General features: G+C 36.1%; 2 protein-coding genes and 1 pseudogene across 2 annotated transcripts; all 3 read right to left on the minus strand.

Moving 5' to 3' along the window:
* Positions 1-5,838: 5,838 nt before the first annotated feature.
* On the minus strand, positions 5,839-7,230 carry LOC122591791. The gene is made up of 2 exons (XM_043764029.1): positions 6,799-7,230; positions 5,839-6,696 (listed from the first exon to the last, which is right to left on the minus strand). Exons 1-2 carry the CDS (start codon positions 7,228-7,230, stop codon positions 5,839-5,841), a joined length of 1,290 nt encoding a protein of 429 aa, XP_043619964.1.
* A 622-nt stretch (positions 7,231-7,852) lies between these two features.
* Positions 7,853-9,039, minus strand: LOC122591792 (annotated as a pseudogene).
* Positions 9,040-10,491: 1,452 nt separating this feature from the next.
* Positions 10,492-13,478, minus strand: LOC122591793 (disease resistance protein RUN1-like). Its single transcript, XM_043764030.1, has 4 exons — positions 12,432-13,478; positions 12,171-12,334; positions 11,996-12,089; positions 10,492-11,901 (listed from the first exon to the last, which is right to left on the minus strand). Exons 1-4 carry the CDS (start codon positions 13,476-13,478, stop codon positions 10,492-10,494), a joined length of 2,715 nt encoding a protein of 904 aa, XP_043619965.1.
* Between the last annotated feature and the right edge of the window lie 5,075 nt (positions 13,479-18,553).

Here is an 18,553-nt window from a genome sequence, read left to right on the forward strand (position 1 = left end):
TATAATGTAATTAATTATTAATTATATGTTTATATAACTCTACTTATTGTGCTAAAAGTTTTGTTTAGATACAACCAATGCTAGTTTTTATTTAAAAAAACCCTCCAAAATAAAACGACATTTGAAGTAACGGTTACGAAGTTTTTAGTTTAGATGAAGTGTTTAATTATTAAAACCACATATATACCTCCTAAAGTTGCAGCTAAAACTATCGTACCAAAGACCTCTAAAAAATAAAAATTATAGCTAACAACTTTGTTTAAAAGCTACAACTTAAAGATAAAATAAAAATTACAAATACAAGCTACAACTATTTTTGCCAAACATACCTTAGATATATATTTTTTATTCATATATTAACAAATAAACAATACATTAACATTATACTACTAAATTAAAGAAAAACAAGATAACCAACACATTAGCATTATACTACTAAATAAAAAAAACAAATAATTAATCATAATTGACGTCTACATTGTAAGCTTTACCAATATCGAATTCAATTATATTTTTAAATAGCCGCACATCGTGCAGGTAAAAGACCTAGTATCTCTCTCTATATATATAATTCTCTATCTCCAAGTGCATATGTGGCATACCTCAGAGATTGTGAACCGACTCGACTCAATTTAAGAAAAATAAGATTTTTTTTTTGTACTGGCCGTAAAAAGTGTCCGTAAATTTACGGCTTAATTACAATTGACCGTAAAAACCCAACCGTAAAATTATGGCTTAAATTTTAACTAGCCGTAAAAATGGACCGTAATTCGCTCCTGGATTTTTTTCTTCCCTGTTTGAAAACAACTCAAAAATTCAAGGACCGTAAATTTATGGCACAGGGCCGTAAATTTATGGTCCCATCTTAATCAATGGGCCGTAAAATTATGGTCAGGGCCGTAATTTTATGGTCCGACCTGCACTTTTTCATTTTAACCAAAATTTCATATTTCACATTCTATGTTTCAAATTCTTTAAACCAAAACAACAAAATGAGTAAAATCATATATTACAACATAATGAATAGATCCAAAACCTTAACCATTGGAATATACATTAAAACGACCAAACGGATCATTCACCCGTAGTTAACAAAAGTGGCAAAATGGGTGATTTAACCCTTTTTAGTTGCATACTTCATTCAACAAAACTCATGACTTCCAAAACATAATAATATACTTTGTTTACCAAAATGAACATGTACCAAGAGCCAAAATGTACCAAGGGATTCTCTACACCATTATCCAAGTTGCCAAACTTCAAAGATGGCCGAAATACCTTTGATAACTTTTACTTCAAATCTATCACTTGATCAAAGCTTTTCCTTGGTTACTACCAACTCCTATAAAAAGTTAAACAACTAAAACATAAACAATTTGCTTAGTGAATACATATGAATATGAGCAATCTCTAAATATATAACATTTAGCGCATATAACAATTTGAGCCATTTACTTAACAATCAAAGCAACAACAACAACAAATCATGATCATGTTACTTCTACTTGGCCAAGGACATATGCTAGTAGGTATCTCATCATCTACTAGTCTTACACTAAATCATCATATGCTAGTAGGTATCTCGTCATCTACTAGTCTTACACCAAATGTATGCTAGTAGGTATATCATCATCTACTAGTCTTACACAAATTCAACATACAAATAAGATCATAGGAATTATTCATCTATGTCTTCCATATTACAAACTACAAACATATACATATGTACTCACCTTCAACTTGGTTATTTGACAATATATGGCTATTAGACTCCACAAAATGGTCTTCAACACCTATACATAATTCAACATATTTGTATCTATGAGTTCAACGACTCAATCACTTTCACAATCAATCAACTAATTTCTCCATAACCCTATTATCATGGTGTTTGGCTATTTAAACCTTTCCAAAAAATCAAATTCTCATAATAAAACTTCATGCTATAACAACTAACCAAACACCACAATTATGAGATTCTTACTATGGGGTTTCTCCTCATCAATCATATTTTCTCAATCAAACTATCAATTTCTCAATCAAAATTATTAGGTTTTACTTGAAAGTCTCAAATAACAAAACCTCCAATTTCTAAGACTAAGAACTCTAATTTAAATTAAAAAAAAATAGAATTAAACTAAAGAAATGAATACCTCAAGAGTTCAATAATTTAGACTTGAATCAATATTCCCTCTTTCTCCTTTTTCTATCTCAATTTCGGCCACCACCATAAATTTCACAAACCCTAGCTTTTCAATTTTGTTTATTGAGGATTATTGATTATTATTGTTGTGATTAAATCACTTGAAAGATTGATTGAAGGATTTGAGAAGAAGATTTGATTTTTCTGAATTGGAAGGATTTAGAGTGGAAGAGGATAGTGAAAACATGAATCACCCACACTAAATAGTTGGACATCTTACCCAAATGCCACGTTTTCTTTAATTTAGAATGGGTATTATACCCTAGGGATAAGTATCTTGTAATGTAACAAACTTTGAACGAATGTCTATAGTAGGAAATAACTAAAGTTGTGTGTATTGTATGTAAACAACTCAAAAATAATATATATTGTATGTAAGAAAATGTATCCAACCAATTAAAATCAGACAAGTGGCACCTCTATATGGTTGCCACGTATGTTTTCTTACATACAATAAACATTTTTTAAAGTTGTTTACATACAATACACAAAACTTTAGTTATTTCCTACTATAGACATTCGTCCAAAGTTTGTTACATTCTAAGATACGTATCCCTATACCCAATAGCCACTAAAGTTCCAACTAAATTAACCCCTTATCTCAAAACCAAATACTAAGAAATCAATTAAATGTTAAAATTATAAAAAGGGTTAACTTTCTATTACCTTAAATTATTGGGTAATAAAACTGGGTCAACTAAAAAATAGCACCAATATCATGGAGATCGTGCAACGTTCAAAACAGCCCACGTCCTCCTTTAGAATCGGTCTTATTCCATGCAGAGAAAAACTCAAATAAAACTGGGTCAATTCTTAATTTCCACATCAGATTAGCCACATCATCTTTCATTCTCCTCCTGACGTGCTAAGCCTGGTTCAAAGACACCCACGAGGTTCTTCATTTCATTGAATTTAATTCTTGGGAGAGGTTTCGTGAGGATATCTGCCTTCTGTTCCTTCCCACTCACAAACTCTACTTCGATTGACCCTGCATCAACACATTCGCGAATAAAGTGGTACTTGGTATCTATGTGTTTACTATGCCCATGAAACACTGGATTCTTCATCAATGCCAAAGCTGCTTCGTTATCCACTAACAACTTGACACACTTTGGCTCAGTACCGGTTAGCTCACTGATGAAATTCCTTAGCCACAATGCTTGACACGAGGCTGCTGTAGCTGCCATAAATTCAGCTTCACACGAGGAGAGGGCCACTGTTCGTTGTTTTTGAGATGACCACGTGATAGCATTACCTGATAAGTAGAAGATGGTTCCAGTAGTTCCCTTCCTTCCTTCTTTGTCATCACCAAAACTGCTATCACTGTAGCCAACAAGTTTTCCATCTCCCCCGACTTCATACTTCAAACCAGTGGTCAACGTACCCTTTAAGTATCTCAGAACGTGTTTAACTGCTGCATGATGCGACTCCTTGGGCTTCTCCATAAACCTACTTACTACACCAACTGAATAGCAAAGGTCGGGTCAAGTGTGAAGTAGGTAACGAAGACTCCCAATTGTGCTTCTGTATTGAGTTGGATCGACACACTTTCCATCATCTTCTTTGGTTAACTGAAACTTGTTTTCCATAGGATACCGACTTATGTTATAATTCTCCATACCTGTCATCTTCAAAAGCTTTTTTGCATACCCACTTTGCATTAGAGTGATTCCTGTTTTGTCCTGCTTAACTTCAATACCAAGATAATACGTTAGCATCCCCAAATCACTCATATCGAAACAAGCTTTCATCTTGGCTTTAAAACTGAGAATATCTTTCTCCCTTGTACCTGTCACAATCAGATCATCAACATAGACCCCCAAAATTAACAACAAACCTTCACGCTTTATGGTGTAAACCGCCGGTTCATGAACACACTTGGTAAAACCAAGTTCTTTCAAGGTCTTGTCAAGCTTCGAGTTCCAAGTACGTGGTGCTTGCTTAAGCCCATAGAGAGCCTTATGCAATTTATAGACATACTCTTCTTTGCCTTTGATCTCGAAACCTTCTGGTTGTGATACGTAAACTTCTTCTCGAAGTTCACCGTTCAAGAAAGCTGACTTTACATCTAAATGATGTACAAACCAACCTCTTGAAGCTGCTATAGCCAAGATCACCCGGACACTTTCCATTCGAGCTACTGGTGCAAACACCTCTTCATAGTCAACACCTTTATGTTGGACATAGCCCTTTGCAACTACCCTTGCCTTATGCTTTGTCACATTTCCGTTTGCATCTTTCTTTAGCTTGAAAACCCACTTCAAATCTATTTCTTTTCTACCAGCTGGTAATCTGGTTAGAGTCCAGGTCTTGTTCTTCTCTATCAAATCCAACTTGTTTAACATTGCTTTCTGCCAATTCGCATCTTCCATAGCTTCTTTTACTGAAACGGGTTCTCCTTCAGCTAATAGAAGTCTTTCTCTTTCATACATAGCTTGCACCTCTTCATTTGTCATGGCTGTTGTTTTTTGAGTAATCTCTTGAAGGGTTCTTACTCCCCTCACTGGAACATGATCAAAAGATGCTGCACTTTTCAATTCTAAATTTATGCTAGAACTTGCATCTACACTTTCACTTTGATAAGAATGTATGGGACCACCTGCAAAAGCACTTAAAGGAGTGGTTAAATTAATGGATGGGGATGGTGGAGTAGCTTCTTCACGTGGACAAAAATTGTCCATAGAACCGTCCCTTTCACTTCCATCTCTCTCTTTAGTTTTTGTACTATCCCCAATATTAATTGGAACTTGCATATTTTCTAGGATAGTACTCTGCCCCATGCATGTACTTGAGTCATCTTTTGCATCTTTTAACACCCAATCCCATGACTTTGCTTCATCAAATTGTACATCTCTCGACACTACAATCTTTTTCTCCTTTGGATTGTACAACCTAGGCTTTACTTCCATGCTCCATTCCTACATATACCATTCTAACACTCCTGTCCTCCAATTTTCCCAAATGCGTTTTAACTTTTTTTGCAAAAGCTACACACCCAAAAACCTTTAGAAATTTTAAATTTGGCTTTTTCTTCTATAAAGCTTCAAATGGAGTCATGTTCTTTACTGCCTTTGTTAGAAGTCGATTTAGTACAAACACTGCATGTCTCACAGCTTCTCCCCACAACTGATGAGGAACATTCATCGACTTTAACATAGATCGAGTCATGTTCATCACAGTTCGATTTCTTCTCTCCACAACCCCGTTTTGCTGCCGGGTATAAGGTGCAGTTGTATGGCGCCTTATGCCTTCATGATGACAGAAATCATCGAAAGCTTCTGAGTTAAACTCACCACCGCGGTCAGTTCGTAATGTTTTGATACGATATTTCCCTTCTTTCTCAACAGAAGCCTTAAACTTCTTAAAACAACCAAATGCAGTATTTTTGCTTTTAATTAAATATACCCACATGTAACGACCAAAAGCATCAACCAATAACAAAAAACATTGATTACCTCCTAATGATGTTGGTGTTATTGGCCCGCATAAATCAGCGTGTATGAGTTCAAACGGCTTCGTTGCTCTCCATTCAGCCTCACTCGGGAATGGCTGTCGGGTTTGCTTCCCAACCAAACAAGCTTCACACAGTTGCTTTGAGAGTGATAACATTGGCACTCCTTTCACATAATCTTTCTTCACATGAGTTCCAGATCTTGAAAGTTTACAAGCCCCAAGCGTGCATGCCATAACCACTCATCTTCAACTAAACAAGCAGACAAACAGACGGGTTTTGTGGTTGATAACTTGATCTTATACAACCTGTTCTTACTTCTTTCAACCTTCATCACCAATCTATTTCTTATGTCATAAAGTTTTAGGAATTCTCTATGCATACATACATCATAACCCACCTCAGTGAGTTGCCCAAGACTTAAAATGTTGGTAGTAAGAGCTGGAATATAATATACCTCACGAATGGTAAGTTGATCTCCATTCTTGCATTGGAACAAAATGGTTCCTTTGCCTTTAATCTCCACCCTGGACCCATCACCAAATCGAACTTTCCCGGTTACATTCTCATTTAACTCAGCAAAGACATCTTTTCTTCCCGTCATATGGTTGCTTGGTCCATTGTCAAGGTACCACAAATCTCTTCTTTCCTCATGTTCATTCTCTTGTTGAAGAAATACTTTCGGCTCTTCCAACGTTACAAACTCATCGTCCCATTCTCCGGCTACAGCTAACATGAGGGTCGGCTCATCATCGTCGTCATCTCTTGTAAGATGTGCCTCAGGTTCAGTTTTCTTTTCCATCTTACACTCGGCGGCATAGTGACCGAAACCTTGACAATTGTAGCACTTGACATTCTTCTTGTCACGTGCTTTGTAGTTCTTACTAAACTCATTAAAAGAACTACTTGAACCACGAAAGCCTCTTCCTCGCGAGGACCCTCTGCCTCTTGATCCAGTCTTGCCTCCACGTTCACTGTTTGAGCCACATGCTCGATTACCACCCCATTTGTTGTTGCTTTTACCACCACCTTGACTTTCTATCTTGGAGAACAGCAGTGAAGATTCTCCTGGTGTTGATCCTTTTTCTCAACTTTATACGATCCTCGTAAGCTTTAAGTCTGCCAATAGCTTCATCGAAGTCACCTCCTCCATTTTAATAAATTGTTTCGCACCGGCCATCATGGGAATGAATTTATCAGTCACCGTATCGAACAATTTTCGCACCAATTCCTCATCTTCCAAAATCGCACCAACAAGTTTATATTTTGATATCATAGCCGACAACCTTCCACTATACTCATAAATAGTTTCTCCTTCTCGCATACGGAGTGCTTCAAACTCACTTTTGTACCGTAGGCGAGCCTTTTGCACACGTTCAACTCCCACATAACGTGTTTTTAACGACTCCCAAACCTCCTTCGCGGTTTTCTTCTTTGCCACCTGCAAGATAATTTCTTCAGGGATCGCTTGAAATATAAATGCACGAGTTGTCTTGCTCTTCTTCGCATCAATGACAGCCTTTTCCTCGGGCTCTATTGTCTCCCAGAGCCCTTGTGCATCTAATATTGCTTCCATTTTAATGGACCATGTTGTGTAGTTTGTAGCTGTGAGAATTGGTACTTGGAAGGGTAGGGTTGTTTCTTTTGGTGGATTTGAGGAACTTGTGACTAGGGACATGGTGTTAAACTTTGGATATTTTGGCATATAACAATGGTAGAGATAAAAGGATAAACCTTGCTCTGGATACCAAAATGTTGGAATCACAGGAAGTAGGATCGAAATAAACAAGAATAAAAATAAGCAACAATGAGTCAAAAGTTTGCTGTATTATTAAACTTAGCAAAAGGCTTTATGGGTTACAGCAATTTCGACGAATAATTGAGAAAGCAAACAAACATTAATTTAAATACTAGAGTACTAGATATCTATCACAACTGATCAACTAAAAAATAGCACCAATATCATGGAGATCGTGCAACGTTCAAAACAGCCCACGTCCTCCTTTAGAATCGGTCTTATTCCATGCAGAGAAAAACTCAAATAAAACTGGGTCAATTCTTAATTTCCACATCAGATTAGCCACGTCATCCTTCGATCGATGTTAAGGCTTTGAGAATGTGAATTATCCATCAATCCAAAATTCCAGCAATGTTGCAGTTACACCTTACACCTACACTTCCAGGTCTACGCTTCACGGTCAGTACTCAGGAGTATGAAACACGCATTTAGAACATCGCTTAAAAGAACCCTTGTGTCTGTTACTGTAACTAACTTGGAGTCCATATTTTCTCTTTACATTCACTCTCTGGTTCATAAGTTGCAAATACAGATACCGACACCTCAAGTCCATTAACAAATGTCTTTGAGCCAAGAGATTCTTTTTACAAGCTTCCCGTAAAACCACAGTTTGTGTCCTAATCCATCTTGTTTGAAACATAAAAGATTCCAAGATGGTGCACCTAGCCACCCACGCCTTTTTAAACCTCCGCCAAAATCCCAAATAATCCCTAAAGCCAATAAGTTTCCCTTCTATGTCTTCTTCGATACAAAAAGATGCAGCAACTCGTGTAATACAGCCACTATCCACTTCCCTGCTTGATCACTGGTGACAAGAAGAATGCATCTTCATATGATGATATGTAAGGCATATTCTGCCACTCTTGCACCCAAATTCTCACTTTCTTTTGTAAATCAAACCATTTTGGTAAATTTATTGGAAACTTAATGGGCATTTGCCTTTTAATACCATAACTTTCCTCCATTGTTTTTCTCTGCAACACTGAGGTTGAAAGATTATCTCTTCACGAGACTAATTCTAGACCAAACACTACAGAGCCCGTTGAATTACTATCCATATTACAAATCTGAAAATGTTTTGGAAATTCATGAAGAAATGTGAGGGTAGAATCGTGTGGCAAGCCAAGATCAAATCGTATCAAATCAATAATATCTAAGGGAAGCTTTTTTGCTCATGTGAGCACTAACAGTTTTGTTTATCTCTCAGCCACATCTGTACAGTAACTGGAAGAGTTATGAAATTTGGGTTCTTCATTGGGTACAGTTAGAGCTTGTGGAGTGAGTTTAAGTGAGGGTGGGAAAATGGTTTGGAGGGTTGGAAGATATCAAATACGGAAGACTAATTTTTAAAGAAATTTGTAGCGGTGATGGGAAGATCGAATATGGTTTTGTAAACGGATGCAGAATAAAGAGAGATGGCTTTAGAGGGCTGGGGGATGATTAGGTTATGTTTTTCTCCTTTTCAACAGCAAGTTTAAGGTAGGCATCTCGGATCCATTTAACTCTGGCATCAACAAAGGTAAAAGTTATGGTGATAGTGCTTGTTTTGGATGAGAAATCGATTAAGAAGTGCCATTCAGAGTACATTTAGCAGAATTCTGCAAATGTTAAGACATCCTTGAATAGTTAGCATGCTACATAAGCTAAAATGACAGCCACACCGCAAAATATTAAGAAAACAGTTGAGATACATATAAATGTAAACATAAAATGATAACTATAAAACAGTCCACACTATTGGATACCACAAACCAACAGACATAAAAAACCTTATTATAGGCACACGGGCAGTAACCATGCTACAACAAGCCCTAAGACTTCCACAAATTCTGGAATAATTGAATATGAAAACGAGATACAATGGAAAGCGAGTCAATCAAAGATTCAAATATTTGACTCTGAAGTGCGGGCAAAGGGCAGAATAGTAATTAAGATTCGAGACAGAGTTTAGCAAAAAATTAAATTATTCTTAGGGGTCGCAATGTAGAATGGTTGGGTCGGAATGATTGATTGCGTAATAGGTAAAAATGGATCAGGTCTTGTCCAAAAAAGCAACTTTGAATATTAGGTCAGAATAGGTCACGTGTCAAATGATTCGGGTCAACCCGTACAGCCAAGTACCATTTTTTCATCATGTTTTTATCTAAAGTAAAAAGGTAAAATTAAATGAAGTATGATGTATATAGAAGTTACATGCATAAGATAAACTCAATGCAGATACTTAGTTACTTACTAATATTCATGACTTAACTAAACAGATAAATTGTTCCTGAAAAAGTTTAAATGCTAAATCAGTGCTACTCGGTTAATTATTACGATTACATATCACAATGGTTATATTTCAAAAGCCAACATCCAAGCAAATGTTAGTGATTCCTACTCAGTACTCACTACTAAAAAGTAAACAGTTGTTTAAAATCTCAAAATACCCCAGTGACAAGCAAACTTAGGCTAACAATAAAACACAAATCTATATAACCGTTCTTTAAGTTCAATGAACCGACATGATTAAGTCTCGTTCTTGTTCTTTACAGTCAAAAATCTGACTACGCATAGGAAAATTTCAACCACCTTGTTAAGCCAAATGTATGCATATATATATATATATATATTATATATATATCTGATCATGATAATGCAAACAATTGGGTATTATCCAAATAAATAAATAGGTTTCACAGACATTTCATCAAATAATTGGTGGGCAAACAAACATACACGAACACAAAATTTTATAAAATAAAAATGTTGTTAAAATAAAAAAAATGTTGTTAAAATCCAATGTGAACCCGGCCAAGTTCATACCCAAACAGAACGGGTGCATTTTGTCCTGCCCCAACCGGTTCTTTCACCCATGAACTAGTTTTGAGACAAATTGGTTTCTTGCAGAAACAAATTGTACATTATTCCACCGGATACAATTACACGTGACAGAGCAGCTTGGAATGTTAATTAGGAAACAAACAAATGTACAAGCCATGAATGTTAATTAGGAAATGCTCTCTGGAAGATTCCCGAATAATAAAACCTAGCTTCCAGCTATCTCTTGACCTCAAGATTTTTTATGTGGGAAATGCTCTCTGGAAGATTCTTTAACCTATCTGCTATCCCTTTGACGTCCAACACTTTCAAACTTTGTAAGCATCTAAACTCATCAGGCAGTTCCTCAAGCTTAGAGCAATACCAGAGAATTAATATTTTCAAACGAGTCATGTTACAGATGCAGTCAGGAATACTCCGTAAGGATCTACAATCCTGTAGGATTAACTCCTCTAAACACTCCAATCTATCCAGATCCTCGGGTAACTCCTCTAGCTTCCTACAATATCCAAGGTCAAGTACTGTCAGATGATGCTTCAACATATAAATGCTATCTGGAAGACGCTTCATCATTCCAAACCTTAGACGCAACTTCTCCAGACTCTTTAACTTCTCCGGTAGATATGAAAACGACCCATAATGTTCATCCTTATAATGGTGGAGGGAGAGGACTCTCAGCCTTGGAAGTTCAAAAGGCATACAAAGGACTTCTTCAAAGTCTTCATAATTTTTAAGTAGCAACTTTTCCAAATTAGGGGTCAGCCCAAGGTTGAAGCTACGCAACTTGGTGTCACGGAGGGCGAGGTCTCTGAGCATTGGAAAATTAACAGGCATGACGAGTTCTTCAAACTCTTCACAATCTTTAACTGATAACACCTCCAGATTAGGGGCCATCCCAAGGTTCAAGCTACGTAACTTGGTGAAATTGAGGGAGAGTTTAGTGAGCATTGGACATTCAACCGGCATGACGAGTTCCTCCAAGTTTGTACAAAATTCAACTGATAACAACTCCAGACTAGGAGTCGGCCCAAGGTTCAAGCTACGTAACTTATTGATACAAAAGAGGGAGAGTTTAGTCAGCATTGGACATTCAACAGGCATGACGAGTTCCTCCAACTCTTTACAATATTCAACTTCTAACACCTCCAGATTAGGGGCCATCCCAAGGTTGAAGCTACGTAACTTATTGTTATTATTGAGGTAGAGGTGAGTCAGCATTCCACATTCAACTGGGATGACGAGTTCCTTTAAGTATTTACAATAATAAACTGATAGCCTCTCCAGATTAGGGGCCATCCCAAGGTTGAAGCTACATAACTTAGTATCGTAAAGGAAGAGGTACCTCAGACGTGGACATTCCACATGCAATTGAAATTTTCTCAAGGATTCGCAATGGTCCAGCTCCAGCTCGTCAAGATTCTGACATTCATTGGAAATGGTGAGTTTTTCTAAGGCTGTACATTTGGATACGTCTAGCCTCTTGACATGCGAACATTCAGCAGAAATGTTGACTTCTACCAACTTTTCACATTCACGAAGAAGTAATGCTTCAAGATTTGGAGTCATCGCTGAGTCAAAGGTTTTTAATTTAGAACCACTAAGGTTAAGGAGCTTGAGTTTGGGAAGAACCTATCAAAAGAAGAAATAAAATGAGATTAATATAAATAAATAAAATATATATAGCACCATACAGATCAATTAAACAAATTAGCGAGTATTCTACCTTTTTTTCTCCCCCTTTCCAGAGTTGACGGATAGAGCTATCAGGCATGTAAATCCCAACAAGGTTATCTCCTTGAAATGTATTAGGTAAATACCTACAAGGGTATCTATGCCAATGTAGAAATTGTAAACTATTTGGAAGATGGTATTTGGAAGTAAAATATTCATATACCCGCCTGCTATAATTAGATCGAGATTGTATCAGAGTTGTATCAGTTGTTTCATCTAGAAACTCCACGTGAAGAAAACATAGTCTACTCATCTTTCTAAGACTCTGCGAAATTTTAGCTGGAGGGAGATCCGTTTCCACCAGTTTTATACCTCTTATTGCTTTGGTTCCCTGTTATATAAAAAGAATACTGACATGAAAAGTTTGTCATAACAAATATAAACATGGTATCTCCCAAGATTACAAAATAAACTGGAACCTTAATTACCATGTCTTTTTCTATTATATCTTCAATCTCATCTCTAATCCATAGTAGCTTATGTTGCTGAGGCTCGTCAGGATGCAGACTGCGAACAATATGCATTCCCATTTCTTCTATATGATCGTGCATGTCCAACTCCTTTTCATCATTATCATAATCATAATCATTACGATGATGACTATCACGGAGAATAATTAAGGATTTCTGCTCAAGAATGCCTAAACCAAATTTAGCACGAAATCCTAAACTTTCTAGTATTCGGATTGCTCTCTTCTTCCATAGGCCTTTCAATAGGCAAGCAACATGTAGGAATATCTCTTTTAGATCCTCCTCTAGAGCATCATAGCTTACTTTCAATATATTCAAGGTATCACCCCATGGAATTGTTTCTAGTCTTTTGATGGCATCTTCCCATTCTTGCACAGGACAACCATGAAGAGATGAACTTAAAGTTTTGATGGTTAAGGGAAGACCAGCAGCATATCTTACAACTTTTTTAGATAGCTCTTCATAACCGTGAGCTGGACTCTCTGTTTTAAAAGCATACTTACTAAGGAGACGAATTGCATCCTCATCTGATAGCGTACTAACATCATGAATATTGTGACTCTGGACTCCATGGGCTACCAATACATGCTTATCTCTTGATGTAATGATGATTCTACTTCCTGGCTTAAACCAACTTGGTTCTGCTAACGCCTCAAGTTGCTTCATATCATTCACATCATCTAGAACTATAAGAACTTTTATACTAGGCATCCTCCTTTTCATCATATTACGCCCCTCAAAATCACTTGGAACGGCAATGCTTTGATCGCTAAACACAGAAGTAAGTATCTGTTTTTGCATATCCTGCAAACCCCTGGAGTCTTGTGAGCGTTCTCTAACATTCTGAACAAAAGTCTTGCCATCAAATTGATTGGCTATTCGATTAAAAACTACACCTGCCAGAGTCGTCTTCCCCGCACCACCCAGACCGGTGATTCCTATCATCCGACCATCATCAAAGCCAACTTGTAAACTTAAAAGTAATTTCTCCACCCGAGTCGTCATGCCCACTAAGTTTTTATTAACACTGAAATTGGCGAAATATGGCTTTTGTGAAATGGTGTGAACAATTTTCTCGATGAATTGAACTTCATGCCTGCGTGTTGAAGAAGATTAAATAACAGTTAAATTCAATTGTATGACCTATGTAACCATACATGAATTAGTAAACTAATCTCCGTAATAACATAGTGATGTATTATATGTATACCACGGGTTATTTATAAATTTCTCATGATCACTATAATTGTTTAACTGATACAGTAGAATCATATATTTTAACATCATTAAAATATGAATTTGATCACTGAAAATATTAATTAGATTTTATCAACTTTTATCTTTGAACGCTCTAATTTTAATCAAAAATCAGGTTATAAGTGGAACCCATGTTCTTTTAAACAGCACGATTAAAAACTTCAATCAGCTGCTAGGTACTTATTAATGAATTATAAATTTTGTTAATAGTATAGAGTTTTATTAATGAAAAACCTTTAAGTGATTTGGCAAGGGCTTTTTAAGGGTTAGAAGATGGGGCTATACAAAAAAAATACTCCTACAACATGTTCGTATTATTCAACAGCACAAGTTGCCACTTTCAGAGGGTGTTTGGGAATCCTTTTTGAAGTGATTATCTGATTATTACGTTTCTAAAACGTAAATAATCTAAAAAAATGTTTGTGTGAAGAAATGATTATCTGCTATGAAAACGCAGTTTTAAAAAAGCATAATCTATTTTGAAAACACATAATCTATTATTTAATCACAATAACAAACACTCCTTCAATTCCCCTTACAAGTCCATACACACAATAACTTCATCTAATGATCTCTCATTAATACCTTCTTGCTTTTTGAAAAGCCAAGGCATACATGCAGTTAAAAACAATTGGCTAAACATATAAGTTTTGTGGGTATCATAAATTTGATAATCTAAAAGTAAAAGATAACTAATTTTCTAAAAGTTTTTTCTTTTATAAAAAAATAAAAAATATATAAATTAGTGATCGAGCAATGTAAATTATTTAAATATATGATATTAAGGTTTAAGTTATAAATAAATATATGACATAATCAAAAACTAATTTGGTGGAATTAAAAGATAGGATGTTTTAATAATTCTTTATTGTGTTGTAATAATAATTAGCTTATATCCCGCCAAATACGCGGAAAGAGATATATAACTAATAAAATACTAATATTTCATGATGTCGTATGTTCACGGATTGTAAATAAAAGGTGTTAAAATACAATACTGTTATATTTGCTTACATATAAATTAAAAACAAAAAGGAATTTGCACGATGTAAATTAAAAAAAAAAAAGAGGGAGAGAGAGAATTTAGTGATCAATTCTCCACATACCTAATATTCATATGTAACAAATATAGGGGCTTCAAATTTGATACAACATCATGAAGTTTTAAATCTTGTAAATAATATGGTTTTAGGTAAAATAAAACAAATATTAAAGTAAAACAAATAAAACAATATGTTTCTCTTCACTGAAGATCACCGTGCATCATGAAAATCATCGTGCATCAATTGCTTCATGAATATTCGTGCATCAGTTTAACCATAATCTAAGGGTCATGATCTTGTCTTATTTGTTTTATTTTAATATTTGTTTTACAATACCCAACCTCTACATTTACTTGTCTATTAATAACTTTCTTTGTATCTAGGAGTTTTTATGAAACAAAAAAAATTAATAAAAACTATTAATATATTTAAATATATATTTGGAAACTAAGTAGGGGTGAGAAAAAACCAAACCAAAAAAATCATAAAAACCAAATAATTTGAATAAGAAAAAACAAAAACCCAAAAAACCAATGTTTTTTTGTTTTGGTTTTCTGAAAACCTTTCCCCATATATATATATATATATATATATATATATATATATATATATATATATATCCAACAATGAAAAACGAATGATACGCTTAACAAAATGACATAAAAACCCTCCTAACTATAAACTTGTGACATTGTCAAAACTAACGGATGATATTAAGAGAGTGGAAGACATTTTTCAAATAGTTAAAGCATTAGGAGGATTATTAGAAAGATTTTTAAAATAATATATCATTCCTCATCCAACAATATTTGGTACCTAACGATTTTTCAGAAAGATTTTCTAAACAACATAGAATCTATGAATCACGATTAGATCTTGGTGAGATTTTTATATGGGATAAATATTGACAATAATGAAATGGATTAAGAGGAAAAGTTAAAAGAAATAAAAAGTGAAAAAGTGGGGATTTTTTTTAGTGTTTTAAATACGTGATGTTGGAAGGTTGAATGTCAGGGTTTTTCGTGTTTGACCGATGTTGGAAGGCAGGTAAAACCGTAAAAGGTTAATCTGTTTGTTTGGAGACTAAGACGTAATGGCATTCTGACCAAGGTCAATCTTGCTTCTAGGGGCATTGAAATACCTTCCTTTCGACGCCCTCAATGCCATATTGGGGCAGAAACGACCTACCATATTTTCAACTATTGCAAGATCGCTTTTGAAACTAGAATCTTGATTAGCAAATGGACTCGGTTCGTTATTCCTAGCTCGAATCCAGAAGATGTTCTAGAATGGTGTGACAATCTCAAAATATCTGCTCCTAATCGTCAAAGGCTGCAGGCGATCATCTTTATTTGGTGGTGGTATTTGTGGAAAGTTAGGAACAATAAGATTCACAACAACATTCAAGAAGCATTTTTGGAGATCTTCAATGCTATTGTTTCCATAGCCTACCTGTGGATTCATAATAGAGACAAGAAGGATAGTATAGATTGGAAAGATTGGATCGAGTCTCCTTTTAGAAATGGTTGATGCGTTTTTTTGGCTAGAAGGTCTTTGTATCATGGTTGAGCTACTATATGTCTTAATTGTGGTTCGTGGTTCAAGATTTGGAAGTTGCTCCTGGATGGTTTATTCCCGTGACATGGTTGGGGCTTCACCAAAAACAACACGAGGTGAAAACCGGTGGCTCGGCCCTCGTTGTTGGGAGTTTTCTCATGTCTACTTTGGGTAATTGACATGAGTTTTTTTCACTCATTTTGAAGCCTTCGCAGTTAATGTTACCGGATACATCTAGAATTGTTGTTTTTTTTATTTTTGTGTCTAGATTGAATGTGTATTTGTAATTGTATTCTTGGTGACTAGCACCTTGCTAGGTTGCCCTTTTGTTAATAAAATTTTAGCCGTTCTAAAAAAAATAGTTTTTTTAACCTAGGCTTTATTTTTCAAGGTGTTAATTGATGACGTACTGGTAAACTCATTCTGGGAAGGCTGCAGATTAAAAAGTTACCCAGGGTGTTACGCAGCCTGGGTTAAAGAAGATAAGTACGAAGAAGATATCATCATATCATTTCCTTGAATAAAGGAGATCGTTGCTAAAGTTAAGAGACGGAAAATGCATGTGAAGACTTACCCTTCACGAAACATCACCATAAAATGGGGAAAACCCTAATCGATAAGGGATCCAAATCTTGAGAAAAAAACCCTAAAGAAAACCACATACAAGATCTCTGGAAAAACCCCAGAGATCCGGATACACTTTCGCCGGCGTACAAGAGGGAAAAACTTTTACCAACAGGGAATCGCCATTCAATACACTAAAACACCTCAAATCCTACAACCTAATCGGCTGTACAAACAATTGGCGAGATCCGCGGGACAGCCGTTATTCATCACCACAAGTCACACCAAAAATGTTAAAACCTAAAACTTTTCTCATAAAAATCCCAACACAGCAAGAACATTTTAGATTCCCTGTAGCGATATTCGATCCCCAAAAATGCACGTCGTAGCAGAAACAAACAAAACAAACGCTAAACGAAAGGATACAGAAGATTCACAGATCCCATCAAGAGATCTGTGTTTTCCCGCTTTGGGAGGCATAAAAGCCAGTAAAGATCCGTTAATATTACAGGCACATATATACGATATTTCGGTGCGAAGGGTATATATCGATAATGGAAGCGAATGCAACATTAAATATAAACATTGCTTCCTACAATTACCAGAGGCGATCAAGGCCAGAATGACAAAACCCACAGGCCCACTCGCAGGATTCGCCGATAACCGCGTATGGCCCCTTGGGGAAATAGATCTGGACATTTCTCACGAACAGAGACCTTAGATTTCACCATGGTACGAGCACCTTCACCATACAACCTCCTCCTGGGAAGACCAGCAATTCAACGGATGAAAATGGTGCATTCCATAGTCCATGCCATGGTGTTGTTCCAAACGAAATCAGGTATAGGAATGATAAATTCTAGCTACGACCAGACAAAGCAAGTCAGCGGGGTCAGAAAGGCAAAGGATGAACCAGAAGAAAAGGAGGCACACAGCCAGAACGATCAAATACAAAATAATGACAAGGTACTCGTAAACCCAGCCTTTCCTGATCAATTAATAACCATAGGAAAGGGGCTGCCAGAAAGTCTCAAAAAGAAACTGCAAAAATTATTACAATAAAACATCGATATATTCGCATGGGAATATGCGGATATGACAGGGGTCCCCAGGGTACTCACCCTAGGGGAACAAACTTTTGTTACGAAACATAGGTTGAACGAAAGGAAAAGTATGGAACTAGTATGACAGAAGAAACGAAGCCTATCAAACGATAGAGACGAGGCAGCATGCAAAGAAGTAGATGAATTACTAAAAGCAGGAATTATAAGAGAAGCCACGTACCCTACGTGGACCGGAAATCCGGTAATGGTAAAAAAGGGAGACGGAGGCTGGAGAACGTGTGTAGACTTTACAAACATAAATAAAGCATGCCCAAAGACTGCTATCCGTTACCAGAAATAGATTGGAAAGTCAAATCTTTAGCAGAACACAAATGGAAGTGTTTCCTAGATGCTTACAAAGGATACCATCAAATACAAATGGCAAAGGAGGACGAAGAAAAAACATCCTGCTGGAGCAACCTATTAAAGACTCGTAGACAAGGCTTTTTATAAGCAAATTGGACGTAACTTGAAAGTCTACGTAGATGGCATGGTCATCAAAAGCAGAACGGAGGAAGATCTACTTGTGGACATCCAAGAAACCTTCGACACCATG

Source organism: Erigeron canadensis, chromosome 3, assembly GCF_010389155.1.
Source record: "Erigeron canadensis isolate Cc75 chromosome 3, C_canadensis_v1, whole genome shotgun sequence".
Classification (NCBI taxonomy): Eukaryota; Viridiplantae; Streptophyta; class Magnoliopsida; order Asterales; family Asteraceae; genus Erigeron; species Erigeron canadensis.